The sequence below is a fragment of the Euprymna scolopes genome, chromosome 6 (assembly GCF_053919585.1).
Source record: "Euprymna scolopes isolate OS-2025 chromosome 6, ASM5391958v1, whole genome shotgun sequence".
In the NCBI taxonomy this organism is placed as follows: domain Eukaryota; kingdom Metazoa; phylum Mollusca; class Cephalopoda; order Sepiida; family Sepiolidae; genus Euprymna; species Euprymna scolopes.
In genome coordinates this window covers 105,558,609-105,577,816 of record NC_136487.1, presented here as the reverse complement: position 1 = coordinate 105,577,816, position 19,208 = coordinate 105,558,609, and the positions used below count along the sequence as shown (strand labels likewise).

Genomic DNA, 19,208 nt, shown 5'->3' with positions numbered 1-19,208 from the left:
CGATGAGGGGAGGTTCTGTCATGATTTTGCCATTTGCTTATGACCTCACTTAGATTGTCCGCGAGCCCACCCGTGTGCCCGATACTACAGGTCAATATGCAAGCCTCATAGACCTTTTTCTCTCAACTTCCCCTGAGCTATGTTCATGTTCCGTTCTATCTCCTCTAGGATCCTCCGAGAGGATCCGTCGTATCAGTTAAAATAAAAATGAAATGTAATCAGTCCCCAGACGTACCCTTCCACCGTACTGTACACCGATACTCCATGGCTGACTAAGATAGCTTCTATACATTTATATCTGATCTACCTCTGCATTCCATGTTTAAAAATGATGTGCCCTCTATAGTATCAGACCTGACCGAATGGTTAATTGTAGGCATAGAACGATTCATACCATCTAAAAAATTCCAACAAAAACCTACCAGCCAGCCATGGTTCTCCCCAGAATGTGCTGCTGCCATTGCGCACAGAAATTACTTTTTCCATAACTACCATGTTATTTGTTGGTACTAGATAACCTCCGAGTCTACCCACCCCCTTTTTCACCACGTTTTGTTTTTTCTCCCTGGGTCATCCCTTACTCGGAGGTCACCTTCCATCCTAACCACCCACTGCTTCATTTTTTCCACTCCTGACAAGATTTCTCCCCAACCCCCTTTTTTACTTCACATTTTTGGCTTGTTATTTTTTGTTTAACTATCATATCTAACTATTTTTAACCTGCTAATAACTTTGTAACATTTTCATAATGTGTAAGTTAATACTGTAATGTGTATGATTGTTTCATTTTCTAGGGATAACAATCTCTTATCATATGCAATGTTTTTATATACAAACCGCCATTAAAGCTTGCTGAGATCAAGGTCACGTGACATGACTCAGCGTTTATTAAATTACATATAAATATTGTTAAAATATCACTTAACCCCGCTGTAGAAAAACGGTCAGCTGAATAATTTAGACTTGACCTTTTGGGCCAAAAATTTGATATTTGTCGTCAGGCGAAGGATGGAGCTTCAATATGATACTGAGTTTGTGAATTCTTGTTCTGTCTGACCTAATGCGACGTACATGAAATTTGTTCAGTTTTTCAACTATTTAAAGTAAATCAGGTCATGACGTCATCTGATAAAAAAAAAAAATGTTTTGGTAGGTGAGTATGAGGATCGAACCCGAACCCTTGAGGAAAAGTTGGAAATTAAGTGTGAAAAAAAAAAAAACATGCAACGTTAACCATTGGGTCACCGCGACATACAACGGAGACACGTTTGAATTTATTTATTTAACTATTAAAAACAGGTGTCCGCAATAAAAGTTAACTCTGCTGTTCCCAAATCGCAGATATTATTATATAGGGGGTATATAAACACTTCTAAGCGATCGTAACCCCCCCCCGGGAGCGTGTGCGAAAGAAGCCTTTGCGAGACATACACGAAATGGTCACACACATTTTGCCTTTTATATATATAGACTAGCGGGGGTACCTGGCATTGCCCAGGTGTTTGGAGGTGTGCGTGCTGTTAAATAAAAAAGAAACCGTTCGGCCAGCCAGAATGAGTTACTGAAAGATGTTTGAATTTATTTAAGTAAGAACCAAATTGACAGGTGCCCGCACGGAAGTCTTAGAGCGTTACGACGACGACGTAAGCAATAGCTATTCAGCAAATGAGGTCAATGTTAAAACTTAAGCGGGGGGGGGGGGGGTAATCAAAACTTCGAAAAAAAACAAGAAAAACTAACGTAAGGCAAACGAACGATGTTAAATGTAAAATAGAAAAAACAAAAAAGAAAACAGAAAAACAAACACGTGAAAAATGGCTTAAATAAGCCTGTTTCGATATTAAAATTTAAAAAAATCGGTGGATACCTGGGTGCTTTTAGGTGTGTGGTCGGGGTGGATAAGTAAAAAAAAAAAAAAAAAAAAAAAAAAAACGAAATTCACGTGAAAAGTGGCTTAAATAACCCTGCTTCAATATTTAAATTTAAAAAATCGAAAAAAAAAAAAAAAAAAGACACCTCACACCACAATTCGAACCCAAAAGATAATGAACCAACGCGCTAATCAACTGACCTAATGCGACGTACATGAAATTTGTTCAGTTTTTCAACTATTTAAAGTAAATCAGGTCATGACGTCATCTGACACATGCGTAGAACCGGTCGTCGTCACGAGGGAACGGTTTTTGTTGCCCCCCCCCGTCGAAAATTGTCGATTTCGGGGTGAAAAAATGAACGTTTTTGGCAAATTTTTCGGGCAAAGAATGGGGCTTCAATATGATACCGAGTTTGTGAATTTTCGTCGTGTCTGTCGAAAGTTTTTAGCGGACGCACAAACATACATACATACACACATTTTCGCTTTTATATATATTGACTAGCAGGGGTTACCCGGCATTGTCTGAGTGTTTGGAGGTGTGTGTGGTCAGGCGGGGGTGGTGGGTGTTAATGAAAAACCTAAGAATAAGCAAAGTAAAAAAAAAAAAAAACAGAAAAACGAATGTTAAAACTAAAAACCCAAAAAAAAAAAAAAAACACGTTAAAACTTATCCGTAAAATAAAGCGGGGGGGGGGGGGGGGGGGGGGGGTATCCGAGCAGTGGGGGGGGGGTAATCAAAACATAGAAAGAAAAAACACAAAAAAAACTAACATAATGTTAAATGTAAAAATAGAAAAAACAAAAACAAAAAAGAAAACAGAAAAACGGACGTTAAAACTGCTTTAAAAAATCTGAAAAATGGCTTAAATAAGCCTGTTTCGATATTAAAAATAAAAAAATCGGTGGGTACCCGGGTGTTTTAGGGTGTGTGTGGTCAGTCGAGGGTGGGGGGTGTTAATGAAAACCTAAGAAAAGTAAAAAAAAAAAAAAAAAACAGAAAAACGAATGTTATGTGAAAAATGGCTTGAATAATCCTGCTTCAATATTAAAATTTAAAAAATTGAAAAAAAAAAAAGACATCTCACACCACGATTCGAACCCAAAACGTTTAGATAATGACCCAACCAAGTTTGTGAATTTTTGTTCAGTCTGTCGAAAGTTTTTAGCAGACACACAAACATACACACAGATATACATACATTTTCGCTTTTATAAAAATAAAAAAAATGTTTGATATGTCGGCGCAAATGTGTAACCTTAAGATAATTACACTATCACTATAATCACTGCTCTATGATCGCGTTGGCAAAATAACATCTTTTTTTCTATTTTGTTTGCCTAAATTGTTATGAAGGAACAATTTTTTGCTACCCTCCCTCGTTGCAATCGTAGGAAATAATTGCCCATTTTTTCTATGTTTCACATATTATTCAACCAAGACATCGCCCTTTTAGACAGTACTGGTTTCGACCCAGTCTGATGCCGGTGAGAAAAGTTTTAGGCAGACATACAAACATGCATACATTTAAACAGACCAGTGAGATTTATATAAAAGACTAGCCTGGGTGCCCGGTGTTTCCCAGGAGTTTGGAGGTGTAAAAAAATAAATAAATAAAAATAAGTGATAGTAGGCAGGTAAGCTCGAACCCGTGACATGAAGGCGGAAAAGAAAGTGAAAGAAAATCTGACATCTTACCCTTACTCCATGACATAACTGGAAGTGCAAAGTGTTCAAATTAAACGCAGTCAATAAAAAAGAAATGGTGTTGCTTTTAAAATTCCCACGAAGGTTGTTTTTAATGTGGGGGGAAAAGCAGCTCCCCCAAAAAGGGGGCACTCTGGCAGTATTCAAATAAATAGTAATTGTTTCAGTACGCAGGGTTTCCCCTACATAGACCAAGGACGAATTACAGAACAGATACTACCCAAGTGAAGGCCAGGCGGTTGCGTTTCCCAACGAAAGCAAATCAGACACAAGGTCATTTTTGATGTAGGAGAGAGAAAACCAGCTTCCCCAAAAAGGGGGCACTCTGGCAGTTTCCAAATAAATAGCAATTGTCTCAGTATGAAGGGTTTCCCCTTCACTGACCAAGGACAAATTCCAGAACAGATACTATTCGGCAACTTAAAGGCCAGGCAGTTGCGTTTGAAGAGTTTTGCTTTATCTATATATAACCCGAACCATTGAGGCAAAGTTGGAAATTAAAGTGTGAAAAAAAAAAAAAAAAAAAGAGTGCGACAGTTTAAACCATTGGGCCACCGTGAGATGCTAACGGAAACACGTTTGAATTTATTTAATTACTTGGATTTGGCAGGTGCACGTTTGACTGCGGGACAGTATTTCATTTACTGCGTGAACGCTTTTTTTTATTTTTATTTTCCCAAGATGTTATAGGAAAAAGACTAACCCACATGCGGCGAGCGACAAATGTTGAATATTTATCTTCCCGAAGTCGAGCAAATTAAATAGACAGGCGAGCTTTGTTGTTAACTCTGAGATATTACGATTTATATGTGATATAAAAAGTTTTAAAAAGTTGTGAACCGACCAACCGCTTCTCTGAAAAAAAAAAAAAAAAAAAAAAAAGCCTTTTGTAGACATACAGAAAAAGCGAACACACATACAAACATACATACATTTTCGCTTTTCTATTTATAGAAGACGAGCCCGGTGTTGGCTGGGTGTTTGGAGGTGTGTGTTGAGCAAAAAAAAGTGGTAGTAGGCAGGCAGGCAGGCTCAAACATGTACCGCGAAGGAGGAAAATAATGTGAAAAAAAAAAAAAAAACGTGATGTCTTTGCTGCTGCGCCCATCGCTAAACCAGAAGTGACATAGATTTAAATTAAGGCTAGACAATTGAAAAGAGGGGATAACTTTCAAAAATATCGGTGAAAAAAGCAACCCTTCACTGTAGAAAAGTGCCCAGTTGAGGGTGAAGGAATTAATGTTTTTTGCCCAATTTTTCGATATTTGTCATCGAAACGTTGAGCTTTAAAATGATACCGATCTTGTGAAAATCTGTCGCCTCTGTTGAAAGTGTTAGGCATACATACATACATACATACATACATACATACATACATACATTAAAACAGACAGGTGAGTGGCTAAAAAATATCAATAAATTGTATGCCAATAATAAATTTATTCAGTGTTAGAAATCTAATCAATAAAACTTCATACAAAAATATCTACATGTCTCCTTCTTCCACCAAAATATCTTATCGGTTTTGGGTCAAATTTTCTGGTGGCCCTTATAACATTGTTATAAATACATAAGTTTCTATCACATAAAAAGAATTTATGTAGCAATACACATGAATAAATTGAAATGGCTTAAAATATTTCAATATTGATAAATATAGAAAGAACTTTATGAGCTAAGAAAGAATATTTTTTAATTTTTTAAATCCAATTAAAATCAAGGAAGTTATGACTATTTTTGTACCTCACATGTTTGGATATTTTTCCTTCTTTAAGACCATATGCGTTTTGTCACATTTTAATTTTACACTACTTTTTCAGTAAAAATGTTATATCTTTGTTAAAACACAAGATTAAGCAATGAAATTTGCTATAAGTGTATTTTTGTGCAAAGAATTCAAATATGCTACTGAAAATCTCCATAAATTAATGGTTTCCAAATAACCTGTAGAAAATGCACATAAATATGCTGCAATTCCTTAAAAATGCCATGTAAAAGAAAAGAAGTTAGAGAACTCAAATGCATTTTATGTACAAAAAAAACTGAAACCTAAATCTAGGATTGTTTAAAAATGAATATATTGCAATATTTCTTTGGTATTATTGTCAATTAATACCTTCCATTAACCCTCCATCTGACCACCTTTCCAAAATAAGTGATTCTACTTTTATAGGCAATTACATGTGAACACCTTAGAAAAACTTTAATGAAAGATAAACAAATATTATTTCAGAATTTAATGTAAAATGATTCCCCATTTTGAGCCATTGCAGTTTTAGGGCAGTTAAGCATTTTTTTTTCTATACGAGATAAATCCTGTGTGTTTTTTGTTTTTTTTTTTGTTTTTTTTTTAAAGACTATTATGTGTGGTTTTAAGAGGGTATTTGTACAATAATGGAAGGATGGAGAGGTTGCCACTCTGACTTTAGTTAATGATACAGCTAAGGGAAATTATGTGTGAACATCCTGAAGATTTGATTGAAACAAAACAAAAACACATTTAGAATTTAGAGTGGGGGTTGGTTTCACATAAATTTAATGTAAAATAATTCACCATTTCAAGACCATTCTAGTGTTTTAGGACAGTTGACCAATTTATTTTTTTATGGGAGATAAATCGTGCACTTTTCTTTAAGGAAGGATCTGTTTTTTTTTTGTTTTTCTTTGCTTTTTTAGATGTCTATATGTAGCCATTTTTAGTGGGGAGCTTGCTACTCAGGCTTAGCATTATTGTTAGGGCTAAAGAAGGTTTTAGGAGGAGGGGAGGAGGCTTGCCACTCGTACCTAGGGTTTGAGGTAGGATTGAGGGAGTTTTGATTTAAGAGTGAGTTTGACACCTATATTTATGGTTAGTGGTTCATAATTATTGACTTTTGAAAATGTTATACCTTAGATTTTGATCATCAATTTACTTTTAAACATGTAAACTTACATAATTGAAGGATGTGAAACTTTACAAGAATTATGACAAACAGATAAAAGTAAATTTATTTAAAACAAATGGCGTCACTAACAGAAAACATAACGTTTGGAAAAGTATCAAGTGAAAAAACACTTGACACTTTTCCAAACGTCATGTTTTTCTGTTAGTGACGCCATTTATTTCACCTATTTAAATATCAAAAAAACACTTTTTGCTAAAGTTGACAAATCGTTCAAATTTTGGATGAATTTGACTTTTATTTTCATTTTCAATTACATTTCTTGTCCAAGTGACACATTTTGCTAAACTTTCCAGTTTAAGGCGTTTTTTATTTCTTAACTTTATTAAAAACTGAGCACCCCTACAAATATTTACATATTGATTTTGCTTTCTTTTTATAATTGGGTAGATTAGTGTCCATTTGAGGTATGTTTTTACGACAGTATGAATGGCTTTTGGTATAAACACCTCCAACCTTGAAAGCCGTTCTTAACACGTGGAGGTTGATTTCAAAAGCCGTTCTTAACATGGAGGTTAGGTGTTTATACTACATTAGGTATTCTCATAAAAATACTCCATTTGATTATAATCCACCGGAAAAAATTGTGAAAAAGATGAAAATAAAAAACTACATTCGCAGTGGGGATGGGGGCACCACTCGCACACGTGAACCAACAAATTCATATTTCACATTTTCAGTTCAAAATAAAACACTATTTAATTCACCATTAAAAACTAATACAATGGATAAAAGTGCACGCAAGTTACATATTTACAAAGCTTATTTTCTTGTCTTTTCAACTAGCGGGGGGGTACCTGGCGTTGCCCGGGTGTTTAGAGGTGTGTGTGTGTGTGTGTGTGTGTGTGCTGTGTAAATCAAAACAAAAGAATAAGCAAAGTAATCATCCTGTTTAAATATTATATATAAAAAAAAAAATGTTAAAACTTAAAAAAATAAAAAAAAATTTTTTTTAAGTTTAAGGCAAACGAACGATTTCTAAAATCGGAAAAACAAAAAAGAAAACGCGAATGTGATGCAAAAAAAAAAAAACAGAAAAATGAACGTTAAAATTTCTTTAAAAAATCTGAAAAATAAAAACAAAAAAAAACACGTGAAAAATGGCTTAAATAACCCTGTTTCAATATTAAAACTTTAAAAATCAAAAAAAAAAAAAAAGAAAAAAAAAAGACATCTCACACCACGATTCGAACTTACAACCTTTAGATAATGATGCCGACCTCTAATCAAGTGAACTAAGAAGACGTTGACGAAATTGGGTCGGTTTTTTTTTTTTAATATTTAAACTAAATCATGTTCCGACGTCATTTGTGCATGCGTAGAAGCCATCTTGTCATGAGAGAAAGGTTTTTTGCTACCCCCTCCCTGTACAAAAATGGCTAGTTTAGGGTGAAGGAATTAATGTTTGGGCCAATTTTTCGATATTTGTCGGGCAAAGGTTTGAGCTTGAAAATGATGCCTATTTGGCGAAAATCCGTGGTCTGTGTCAAAAGTTTTTGCGAAACACACAAACATTTTCGCTTTTATATATAAAAAATTTTTAATTTGACTAGAAATAACGCCGTACTGGTTGGGATTGCTTTAGTCATATATTCTGATAACCGAATAGCTCTAATTAAGCGAATTATTCTTTGATAATAAAATAGCTCTAATTAAGCGAATTATGCTTTGATAATAAAATAGCTTTAACTAAACATGCGATAACATTTTTTTTATATTCATATTTTCATCTTTTTAATTTTTAGTTTGTTCTGGAATAAAAAGTTAAAAGAAAAAAAAAACGTCTGTTTACAGCCGTGTTATCGCTGATAGTATTGCATTGCTGCTACAGGTATTTTTTAAATAGTTTTTTTTTTTTTTTTTTTTTTTTTAATAGAATGATTTGTTTTTCAGGGCATAATCATTTTAAATTGCTAGTCACCACAAGAAAAAAACAGCATATAATTATACTTTTAATAGATGAAAACAGTAAAAAGATTGTTTTATTTATGTTAGTTTATTTATATCCAAAGGAAATTTTTTTCAAAATATTCAGTAATGTTGAAATCTTTTTTTTAACACAACAAAAAAACGAGTAGTCAAAAGTATTTCGGACACCCAAACTATTAAAAGTGACATTTCTTCTGATAAGTTTCCAAATTTCATGACAAAATTCTTAATATAAACATCGTATGAGCATTTAAAAGTCGGGGAGGGGGGGATCATTATAAAACCTTACCGAAAACAGTTTCATGATGTTAACATTTTTATCACTTTATTATATAACTCTTAAAGTCATCGCCTGGGTGTTTGTAGGTGTGTGTCAAGCAAAAAAATAAAAGGTGGTAGTAGGCAGGCAGGTTCGAACCCGTGACGCAAAGGCGGAAAAGAAAGTGAAAGAAAATCTGACATCTTTTAATAGTTTACCGCTACTCCATGATGCGACCGGAAGTGTTAAGCATTCAAATTAAACATAGTCAATCAAAAAGATGACTTGCAGAAATGGTGTTGCTTTTAAAATTCCCACGAAGATTGTTTTTAATGTGGGGAAAAAGCAGCTCCCCCAAACAGGGAGCATTCTGGCAGTATCCAAATAAATAGTAATTGTCTCAGTATGAACGGTTTCCTCTACATTAGCCAAGGACCAATAAGCAAGCTGAGGACCAGGCAGTCGTTTGTGTTCTAATAGTCTCACTTTATTATACGAAAAAGCCAAACAGCTGAAACAATGGAAATTTTGTTTAACTTCATTAAAAAAAGATAGAGACAATGTTCATTTGCGAATGTGAGATCTTACGATCTGGGAAGTATGTGAAAACTTCTTGCGGAATCTAACCGACACGAGAACCCCCACCGAAAAAGCCTTTCGTGGACATACACAAATGCTCTCACCCATTTTACCCTTTATATAATAGACTAGCAGGGGTGCCTAACGTTGCCCGGGTGTTTGGAGGTATAAAAGAAAAAAAAAGTAGGCAGGCAGGCTCAAACCAGTGACATGAAGGCGGAAAAGAAAATGAAAGAAAAGTTGAGATCTTACCGCTATGCTCAGACGCAAGAGGAAGTGAAAAGCATTTAAATTTATTGATATCGATCAAAAAGTTAAGAATCACGCAGGTGCAGAAATTAATGTTGGTTGAAGGCCAGTTAAACTTTCCGCTGTTTCATTAATGTTTCCCCACGATATTGGGGAAACCAAGCTCCCCCCCCAAAAAGGGGGAACTCTCAAATGAATAGTAATTTGCTGATATGAAGGGTTTTCCCAGAATTGATTAAAGCTAATAGCTTTCAAGACGTGCCTGACAGGAAAGCTAGGTGGCCTACTTCGATTTGATTAGTTTTGCTTTATTTATACGAAAAACATGAACAAACACGCGAAAGAATGGAATAGCTGGGAATTTTATAAAAGTCGATTAAAATCGTACATATTATAATCTAGGGAGTATATAAGAAGTTCTCCAAAATAGTAACCATCTCGAGACCCCCCCCCCCAAAAAAAAAGCCTTTCACAGACACAAAAACGCGCGCACCACTTTTGACTTTTATATATACTAGCATTTCAGCCCGGCATTGCCCAGGTGTTTGGAGGTGTATGTTGAGCAAAAAAGCGGTCAACTTTTTTTTAACTTTGACTCCTATTATGATCCCTTAACATTTGTTTTGGGCTCAAATCAAGCTATAAAGTTAGATCCATGTCCAAGGAACCTATATTTAAAATTTCTAGTGCTTAGACCCAGAACTGGCAGAGGAGTTTGGTAGAGTTCTCAAAGGTCAAATTGTTGAACTTTGACCCCTTAACAGCCTAATTTCTGGCCGAAAACCAATCAAAGATTTTCCCAAATCTCAGTACCCTGTATATCAAATTTCAAGTCTGTAGACTTAAAATTGACAGAGTTATTGCGTAGGGAAATGTACACAGACACGTTCACTTTTATAGATATATATATAGATTAGCGGGGGTGCCCGGCGTTTCCCCAGATGCTAGGAGGTGTGTGCGGTGCTGAGCAAAAAAAAAAAAAAAACAAAACGTGGTAGTAGGCAGGCAGGCTCGAACCCGTATCATGAAGGAGGAAAAAGAATGTGAAAAGAGTTGGTAATTAACTTTTGCCTGGGTGGAGGATATTGGCATAAAGACGAAATAAAAAAATTTTTTAAAAAAAGATACTTAGAGAGAGGTGGGATCAAACTTGAAAACGTATGGTAATTAGTCATCCATGCTAACTGTTATGCCAAAGAACAGTGAATTTATTGAGTTGGAAATTAAGTTAAGAATCATAGGAGTCGGCGCAGAAATAAAAATGACTTTTAAACCTGGGGCCAGTCAAGCTTTCCACTTTCTATCATGGTATTTATTTGTTTTCCCACAAGGTCGTTTATAATGTGGGGGAAAACCAGCTCCCCCTAAAAAGTGGGAACTCTGGCAGTGTCCAAAGAAATAGCAATTGTCTGATATGAAGGGAGTATATAAAAAGTTCTCCAAAATCGTAATCATCTCGAGACCCCCCCCCCCAAAGGCTTTCTTGGACACACAAAAACGCTCACGCCATTTTTGCCTTTTATATATAGATACTTGCCTGGGTGTTTGGAGGTGTGTGTCGAGCAAAAAAATGAATGTACTGCGAAAGAGGTAAAGAAAATGAAAAAAAAAAAGTGACATCTTTGCTGTTGCATTCATTGTCAAACTGGAAGTGCAAAGGTTTAAATTAAGGCTAGTCAATTGAAAAATCAAGGGGATAACTTGAAAATATCAGCGAAAAAAGCAACCCCTCTCTGTAGAAAAGTGCCCAGTTGAGGTTGACGGAAGGTGTTTTGCCCAATTTTTCGATATTTGTCATCGAAAGGTCGAGCTTAAAAATGATACTGATCTCGTGAAAATCTGTTGCCTCTGTCGAAAGCTTCAGGCAGACATACATACATACATTTAAACAAACAGGTGAAATTTATATAATAGAGGTTATTATTTATTAATTCATTTGAAAGTATATTCATTTCTGAACAAAATGATGGTATTTTGAGGATTTGAAGTGTTTTGATTTTTAAAATACGATTTTAGAAGAACCCCCTTGAAATCTGTGATCATCCAAAAATGTTTTGCTAATTTATGATTCATGTACAAGTTTTCCAATGTGTATTTTGCTTAACAAATAAAAAAATGAACATATCTGTTATTTATAGAGTTTGTTCCATTGCAAAATTATTAAACAGAAAGACAAAGAATTGACATAAACAGATTGTTAGTTTGACTTTTGGAAAATAACTTTGGTATTTTTATATCTTAAACTCATTGATCTCTTTTCAATAAGTAAAACTCCAAATATCAGAACGATGCCATTTAATGAACTTTTTCTTTTTTTACAAAGAGGTTAACATATCAAGGCCCGAAGGCCATTCGAGGATAAAAGTTAATGTATTGCAATCATTGGGTCATTTGTGTAATGATCGTTTGTAGTGGTAATTTGGCATAATTAGATTTACGAGGATGGTTATTGAACCATCCTTATAAATAATCTAAGTATACAAAATTACCACTACAAATGATAAGAATTTGTTTATGTTGGACTTGAAGATGATATTGTAACCAGCTGGAAAGCAGACCAGCAGAACAAAGTTCCACAAGTGGGGAGTTCTAGGAAAGAAGCTTTGCCATGAAATCCATGTTTAGGTTTAGGCAACGATAGAGAGTGGGAGAATTTATTGAGAGTGATTTTGGATAGACGAGTGATTTTTGTGAAATGTTGGCACTGAGTTGAACACTTGCCATGAAAATAGTGATAGAGCAGAGACAGGCTCGCAACGTTTCTTCTGTAGGAAAGAGAAAAATTTACAATATTTTTACAATATATAACTGAATACCCCCTCCAAAAAAAGAACGAAAAACATAAAAATGTTTTGTAAATCGCCTGTGAAAACTTCATTTCTTAGATCAATTAAAAAATAAAAAGCATTAAAAACTACGTAACAAAAAAAAAAAAAAAATGATTTTTTTATTTTTTTTTAACTTTCTAAGGTCAATGTTGACAATACACCAACGCACAACTTACCTTTATAATGTCCGTTTATTAAGGTTTTCGGGTATGTTAGGAACAAATATCACATTCAAAATTGGGGTCGGCAAGTAGTTTTGAAGTTAATATCGGCATGTTACTTAGGGAAAAATGGTTAATTAAACTGTAGAAGCACTATTAAAAACTATACAAGTTCTATAAAAAAAAAAACAGCACGTGCATGGTCCCCCTCTGGTGCTACATGTGAGGTGACGCCACAAAAAATAGTGAAGAAATAATAAATGTGAGAAGTGTGAAGGGCCAACGTTGCCTTCACATTTTCACCAATTTTCAGAAAAATTTAACGGATGGGGCAAAAGTTATGGGATAAAAAATGTTTTTTGCAATTTGGGGGAATTTGTGACCCCTTTTGAGCTCCTAGGAATGTCGAATCCCAGTGAAAATGGACAAACGGTGGAGTTTCACGCATTAAGACATGTATATTTGAATTCAGCACCATGGAAAACCACTATATAGACATACATATCAAGTTTTTGAGTAATATGAAAAAAAAAAAAAGCTCCAAACAGGCATGTTTTTTAACCCTAAAAGTCCCAGAGGGATGCGAACCAGAATTTTGACAATAGTAAATTTATATTAAGGACAATGGCCTCCACATTTTAGCCAAGTTTCAGAAAAATCTAATGGATGAGTCAAAAAGTGTCATTTTTGGCCATTTTGAGGCATTTTGGATTCCTTTTGAGCCCCTGGAGATGCCGAATCCCAGTGTAAATAGATAACGGTGCAGTTTCCGGCTTTAACACATGTATATTTAAGTTGACCATCGTGAAAAACCAATAAGTCAGACATATCAAGTTTTTGTTGAGAAATATGAAAAAGAGAGCCACAAAAAGGGGCATTTTTAGCACCGAAAGCCCCCGGAAACGCGAACCAGAATTTTACCAGAGTCACCCATACTGGATTTATATTAAGAACAATGGGCTCCACATTTTGGCCAAGTTTTAGAAAAATCTAAAGTTATGGGGAAAAAAACGTGTCATTTTTTACCATTTCGGAGCAGTTTTGATCTCTTTTGAGCCCCTGGGGACGCAATGGGAATTTTCACAAAAAAAGAAAAATATTTTTTACTGTGCACATCTATTTGATGAAATTCAATTTGTGGCAAAATTTCAGGAAAAACTAATGGATGGTTATCTGGCAATCGTCCGGACTAACGGACGTACTGAAAATCGAGGGACCAAAAGTACAAAAAAAATGCTGAAGCCGCACAAACTACTAGAGACAACATTGGATTATGAAGATGTCGATATCTTCAAAACTACTTGCCGGCCCCAATTTTGAATATGATATTCGTTCATAACATATCCGAAATAGACATTTTACAGGTAAGTTGTGCGTGGGTGTATTATCGATATTGACCCTTTCTTATTTCAAATGTCCACTAAATATTCCTCCGCAATGTGACAAGTAACTTTACTACGCGAACGCATCATGTAAGAAAAGCGTTAACGAAAGTGGTGAAATGGCGCAAAATAGTCCCAGGGTCAATACCATGCAAATGGTAAATTTGCGACGGGTTTAAATGCCAGATTCATTTTCAGCGACCTCGATAACCCCTAAAAACACAAACTAGAATAGACGGCGTTGTGTTACAGTTAAAGTAAACATTTAGGCCCTCTTGCACTTTTAGGAAACTAAAATATGAAGATAAAAATGGAACAGAAGTCGTTTGACACCGGTTGAAAGAATGCAATTTGATTGGATAGCGAAATATTGACGTCATTACTATAAAATATTGATAAAATTTAAAAACTGAAATTGTTGGAAAAGAATTTAATAACTAAGTATTTAATAATTAATAGTATAAAAAATAATATTGTAAGCAAATTTTTTAATTTTTTTGAAGTTAAGATAGAATTTAAAAATTGAAATTATTGTAAAAGAATTTAATAAGTATTAATAGTATTTAATAGTATAAAAATAATTAATGTAGAAGAATTTTTAAAGAGTTAAAGTCATTTAAGTAACAATTTGATCACCTATTTATCGTGAACTATTTTACTTTTATTTTAAATTTAAAAACGTTAATTAGCTCTCCAGTTATTACGATAAAATATGGATAGAATTTAACAATTTAAATTATTGTAAAAGAATTTAATTACTACATATTAAATAATTATTATAAAAAAAAAAAGTCACACGGAAAAAGGAAAATGCGTAGCCTATGAGGGACTACGAAAGAAATGTTCAATCCACATTTGTTGGAATTTGTGTGGCGGAGAAGGAAATCGACGCAAATATTTCCGTGTATAATAATATGTATCAGAGAACAATATCAGTTCTAATTACCTTTGTTTGGTTGTTAAAAAAATCTATTTTCTATTATTGTCAATTTTAATATCGTTTCAATAATATCATTTCTAATTTTCTTTATTTGTTTGTAAAAAAAAAAAAAATAAAGTACTTCACTAGGTGTATCAGAAATTTGGAGGAATTTGACACATCTAACAGAAAACTGCAAATAAATTATAAAAAAACTCGTAATTTCTCTTTTTAAAGTGGGTTGTTTATTTTCTGCATGAAATATACTTCCAAAATAAACTATTAAAGTCGTTTAAAAAATAATAGAAATATTTTTTTTTTAAAAAAAAAAACAGTTTACAAAATGTTTACAAAATGCTGGCGTGCTTTCATGCAGCCTTTTTTTTACATAATAAAAATCAATAGAATTTTATGAGTTAAATATTTTTCAATTTTTAAACTTTAAAAATCTATCAAACTTTTTCTATTGGTTCAATTTTCAGGGTCAATGTTAAATTTTAAGCGCTTTCCAATAAACCAAATATAATATTTTCGAGAAACAGTTTTTCCGAATTCATCCCCCGATTTTGAAATGTCTATTAAAATTTTAATAATTAATTTATGTGCCAAAGTTTTATGTATCACAAATTGAAGATAAAAGATCAATAAAGAAAATATTCTAATTTAAAACAAAAAAAAAAAGAGTTTTTTTTGGAAATTTACCTGTAAAGTCCAAAGTGTAAAACCTTTTTTTTTAAAAAAAACACATTGATTGATTGACATGAAAGCTCATGTTATGCTTACATCGTCAAGTAAATACCAGACACTGATGGCAAATTTTTCTATTTCATTGAACGTTTTCTTTTTTTAGATATTTGAAAAAAAAAATTTTTAGTCGATAAAGAAGTATTAAAATATATTAATAAAAAACTCGTGTATTTCATTAAAAAAAAAAAAAACGATGAAGCGGATTTTTTGTTCTAGAGGAATGTGCGTTTCCTTTTTAACTACGGAGGATGAAAAATACTAATTTTGGTTAACACACGCAATAAAAAAAGAGACATTATTTATGCCCCTTGGACGAATCCGTATTTCATAAATTTCATTTTAGCAGCAGCAGCTCTTTACAGTTTCGAGCAAAACACGTTGTGAAAATGCCATTTTCTACGACCCTTGCTTTAAAAAATCCTTTTATTTCAAAAATACATGGAATTTAAAATATAAATATGGATAAATTCTTAACAATTAAGGATGGAACTACCCATTTAATAGTATATTTTTTTAAGTAAGTGATTTTTTGGCATTTATATATATATATATATATATATATATACATATATTTATAAGCAAGTCAAAATATGTTGATTTTCTTTATATTTTTTTTTTTTTAAAGAAAACCGCTTTTAAAAAAAAATTTAAAAAATATTGCATAATTTGCTATTAAACCTGTTATTTTTTTAAATTTGGTCTTTGCTCCTTTAATTGAAAAAAAAATTAGGGTTTGAATTACATTTTTCAATAGTTATAAACTTCGAAAAAATAGTAAGTTGAATTATTAAAGTTCTGATCATCATTTTTAATGGCCACTTTCTGATACACCTAGTACTTCCCTTCACAGGAAACGTGGACCCTGCGTAAACAGTTTTTTTCTAACGAAATGCGCAAAAAAGGTTTTTCACTTTCTTCGTATAAATTTCATAGACCCTTTTTTTTTTTTTTTTTTAAATCATGCGTGTATTTATTATAAACCAATGAAAACCTTTTGTGCATGCAATTTCAGGGAGCATCCATTAAAAAAAAAAAAACGTATACGCAGAGTCCACGTTTCCCGTGTGAGGTACAAAAAAATCTGTTTTCTAATATTGTCAATTTCAATATCGTTTCTTTTTAGCATTTCTAATTATTTTTATCATATGGGTTTGTATTACTGGACACAGATTCGAAAAAGTTGTCAAAAAAAAAAAAAAAAAAACAAATATATAACAAATAAATATTATCAAAGGCAAGATAAGTTACTTTTCTATCAAACTGGATATAATTTTCGTGTTTTTTATTCAATGTAACATGTTTATTCAGCTCGAAAAGCATAGTGTTTACCGATGTAATATGTATTGGAAAATTCAAAATGGCGCCCGACTCTCTCTTTAACACGGTAAGTTCAGGAAAAGATGTTATAAATAATAAAGTAGACAAAATACTGTTAGAAATTCGCTCAATATATGTTACCGTGACATAAGTTGACATAATTCGGTGTTTTTTAATAGTATTTTGTCTAGTTTATTATTTATAACACCTTTCCCAAACTTACCATGTTAAAGAGAGTGTCGGGCGCCATTTTGAATTTTCCAACATATCGGTAAACACTGCATGTTTTTCGAGCTGAATAAACATGTTACATTGAATAAAAACACAAAAAATGTATCCAGTTTGGTAGAAAAGTAACTTATCTTGCCTTTGATAATATTTGTTATATATTTGTTTTTTGACAACTTTTTCAAATCTATGTGTACAAACCCCCCCAAAAAAAAACTTTAATTAAACTTGGAAATACGATTTAAAAAAAATAGCGCGGATCAGTAAGTGCATTAGCACCATCAATTTTTCCGTAAATACAGAAACAGCGATCATTATCGAAATTCGTTTTAACACGAATTTCGATGTGACTAAACACTAATTTGCACCAATTTATTATCAGTTTTGTTCTCTGATTTTTAAATTTACACGAATATGTTAATTTAAAAGAAAAATATTTTACGGTGGATGTTAAACATAAATCGCAAAACAAAAGGCTATGGACCCCCTCCTCCTCTTTTAAAGGGTAATTATTTATCAAAAAAAAAATAAATAAAAATAAGTCAGCAATTACCGTGCTGAAATAATAATAAAAGAAAAAATGCAAATAGCGCAAGGGGGATCTGAAATTCGAAAATTTGAACCTCGTTCCCAGTTCGGAAAAAGTAAGGTCATGTGGTACTCAGTCGACGGTGTTGCAGCAAATAACGTAGCCTTTTCTGTTATAATCCGTGCGGGCTTTTTTTTTCTTTTTAAACGTATTTGTCTAATTTATTATTTATAACATCTTTTTCTGAACTTACCGTGTTAAAGAGAGAGTCGGGCGCCATTTTGAGTTTTCCAATACATCGGTAAACACTGTATGCTTTTCGAGCTGAATAAACATGTTACATTGAATAAAAACATGAAAAATATATCCAGTTAGGTAGAAAAGTAACTTATCTTGCCTTTGATAATATTTATTTGTTATATATTTGTTTTTTGACAACTTTTTCGAATCTATGTGTACAGTAACACAAACTCGTTTTTTTTATTCAATTGTAAGGTACAGAATAGGTACAAAACACCCTCCTCTCCCCAAGTTAAGAATGGCTTTTTAAATAACGTTATTATTTCAGCACGGATCATGAGTACCAAATTGATAAAAATAAAAATTTCTAAAAATATATTTTTAGTCAACTGTCTGAGTTGTCAACAGAAAATCATTCAAAATCAAATGCAATTTTATATAATTGCCGGTTCCTATCTAATAAAATTGAAATAGTGTGGATTGTAAAACAATCCGATACAAACAAACGTGATGTATTTAGCAGAGAAATATGTTCAGTTTTTTGTTTGTTTAAATATTTTGAAAGCAAAAGGTGCAAACATCAAAATTCCGATTATCAATATGAATTCAATCATGTATATGAAATTAAATAAAGCACTAACCTGTCTCCATGATGTATAAATCTCGGATGCTGTTAAGGAAGTGTTGAACAAGAATTCGAAACTAACACACCACGTGGCCAATTCAAATCGATGTGTGTTCCTTTATTTTATTTTTTTATTATTTATTTATTTATTGCCTTTTTGTGTGTTAAACACTTCAGAAAAAGCACAGAATACTCATGTATTTATTTGTTCCCGACTAGGAAATAAAACCTATAGTTTTATTAATGTTTTCCAGTTTGTTTGTTTTTTTTTTCACAATTGGTTCATTGTTTTTATTTTATTTTGTTTTTTGTTTTTTCACGAATTTTTGCCACCATAAGAGAAACGCTTTGTATTGTCCCCCAAGGAGTTTTTTACATAGATCTAAAATCCACGTCTTTGGCGCTTTTTTAAATCTTGTCACACACAAAAAATATTAATAATTAAACAGAATTTGGGCGTCTATTATGAAGAACAACCTTGTAAAGAGTATTTCTATTTTAAAATTATGAATTATATAAATACATTTTTGTGAAAAAAAAAATGAAAAGGTGATTATCGACAAGATTCGTATTTCATTTGGATTTCTACTTTTTGCTAAACGGTGAAAAATGTCCCTGTTGATTTCTTTTCAGTTTCCTTACAAATGAAAATTTAACTTTATTTTTCTTTTCTTTAAAAAAAAAATAATAATA

At 32.8% G+C, this 19,208-nt stretch overlaps 1 protein-coding gene across 1 annotated transcript in view; it reads right to left on the bottom strand.

The window, feature by feature from the left end:
• LOC145277835 (mRNA cap guanine-N(7) methyltransferase-like) overlaps window positions 1-19,132 on the bottom strand; it is a 114,708-nt gene extending 95,576 nt beyond the window's left edge. The window contains exon 1 of the mRNA XM_080129760.1: window positions 18,532-19,132. Coding sequence (XP_079985886.1) covers window positions 18,532-18,541 — 10 coding nt within the window. The 5' untranslated portion in view covers window positions 18,542-19,132. The remainder of the gene's footprint in view (window positions 1-18,531) is intronic.
• Between the last annotated feature and the right edge of the window lie 76 nt (window positions 19,133-19,208).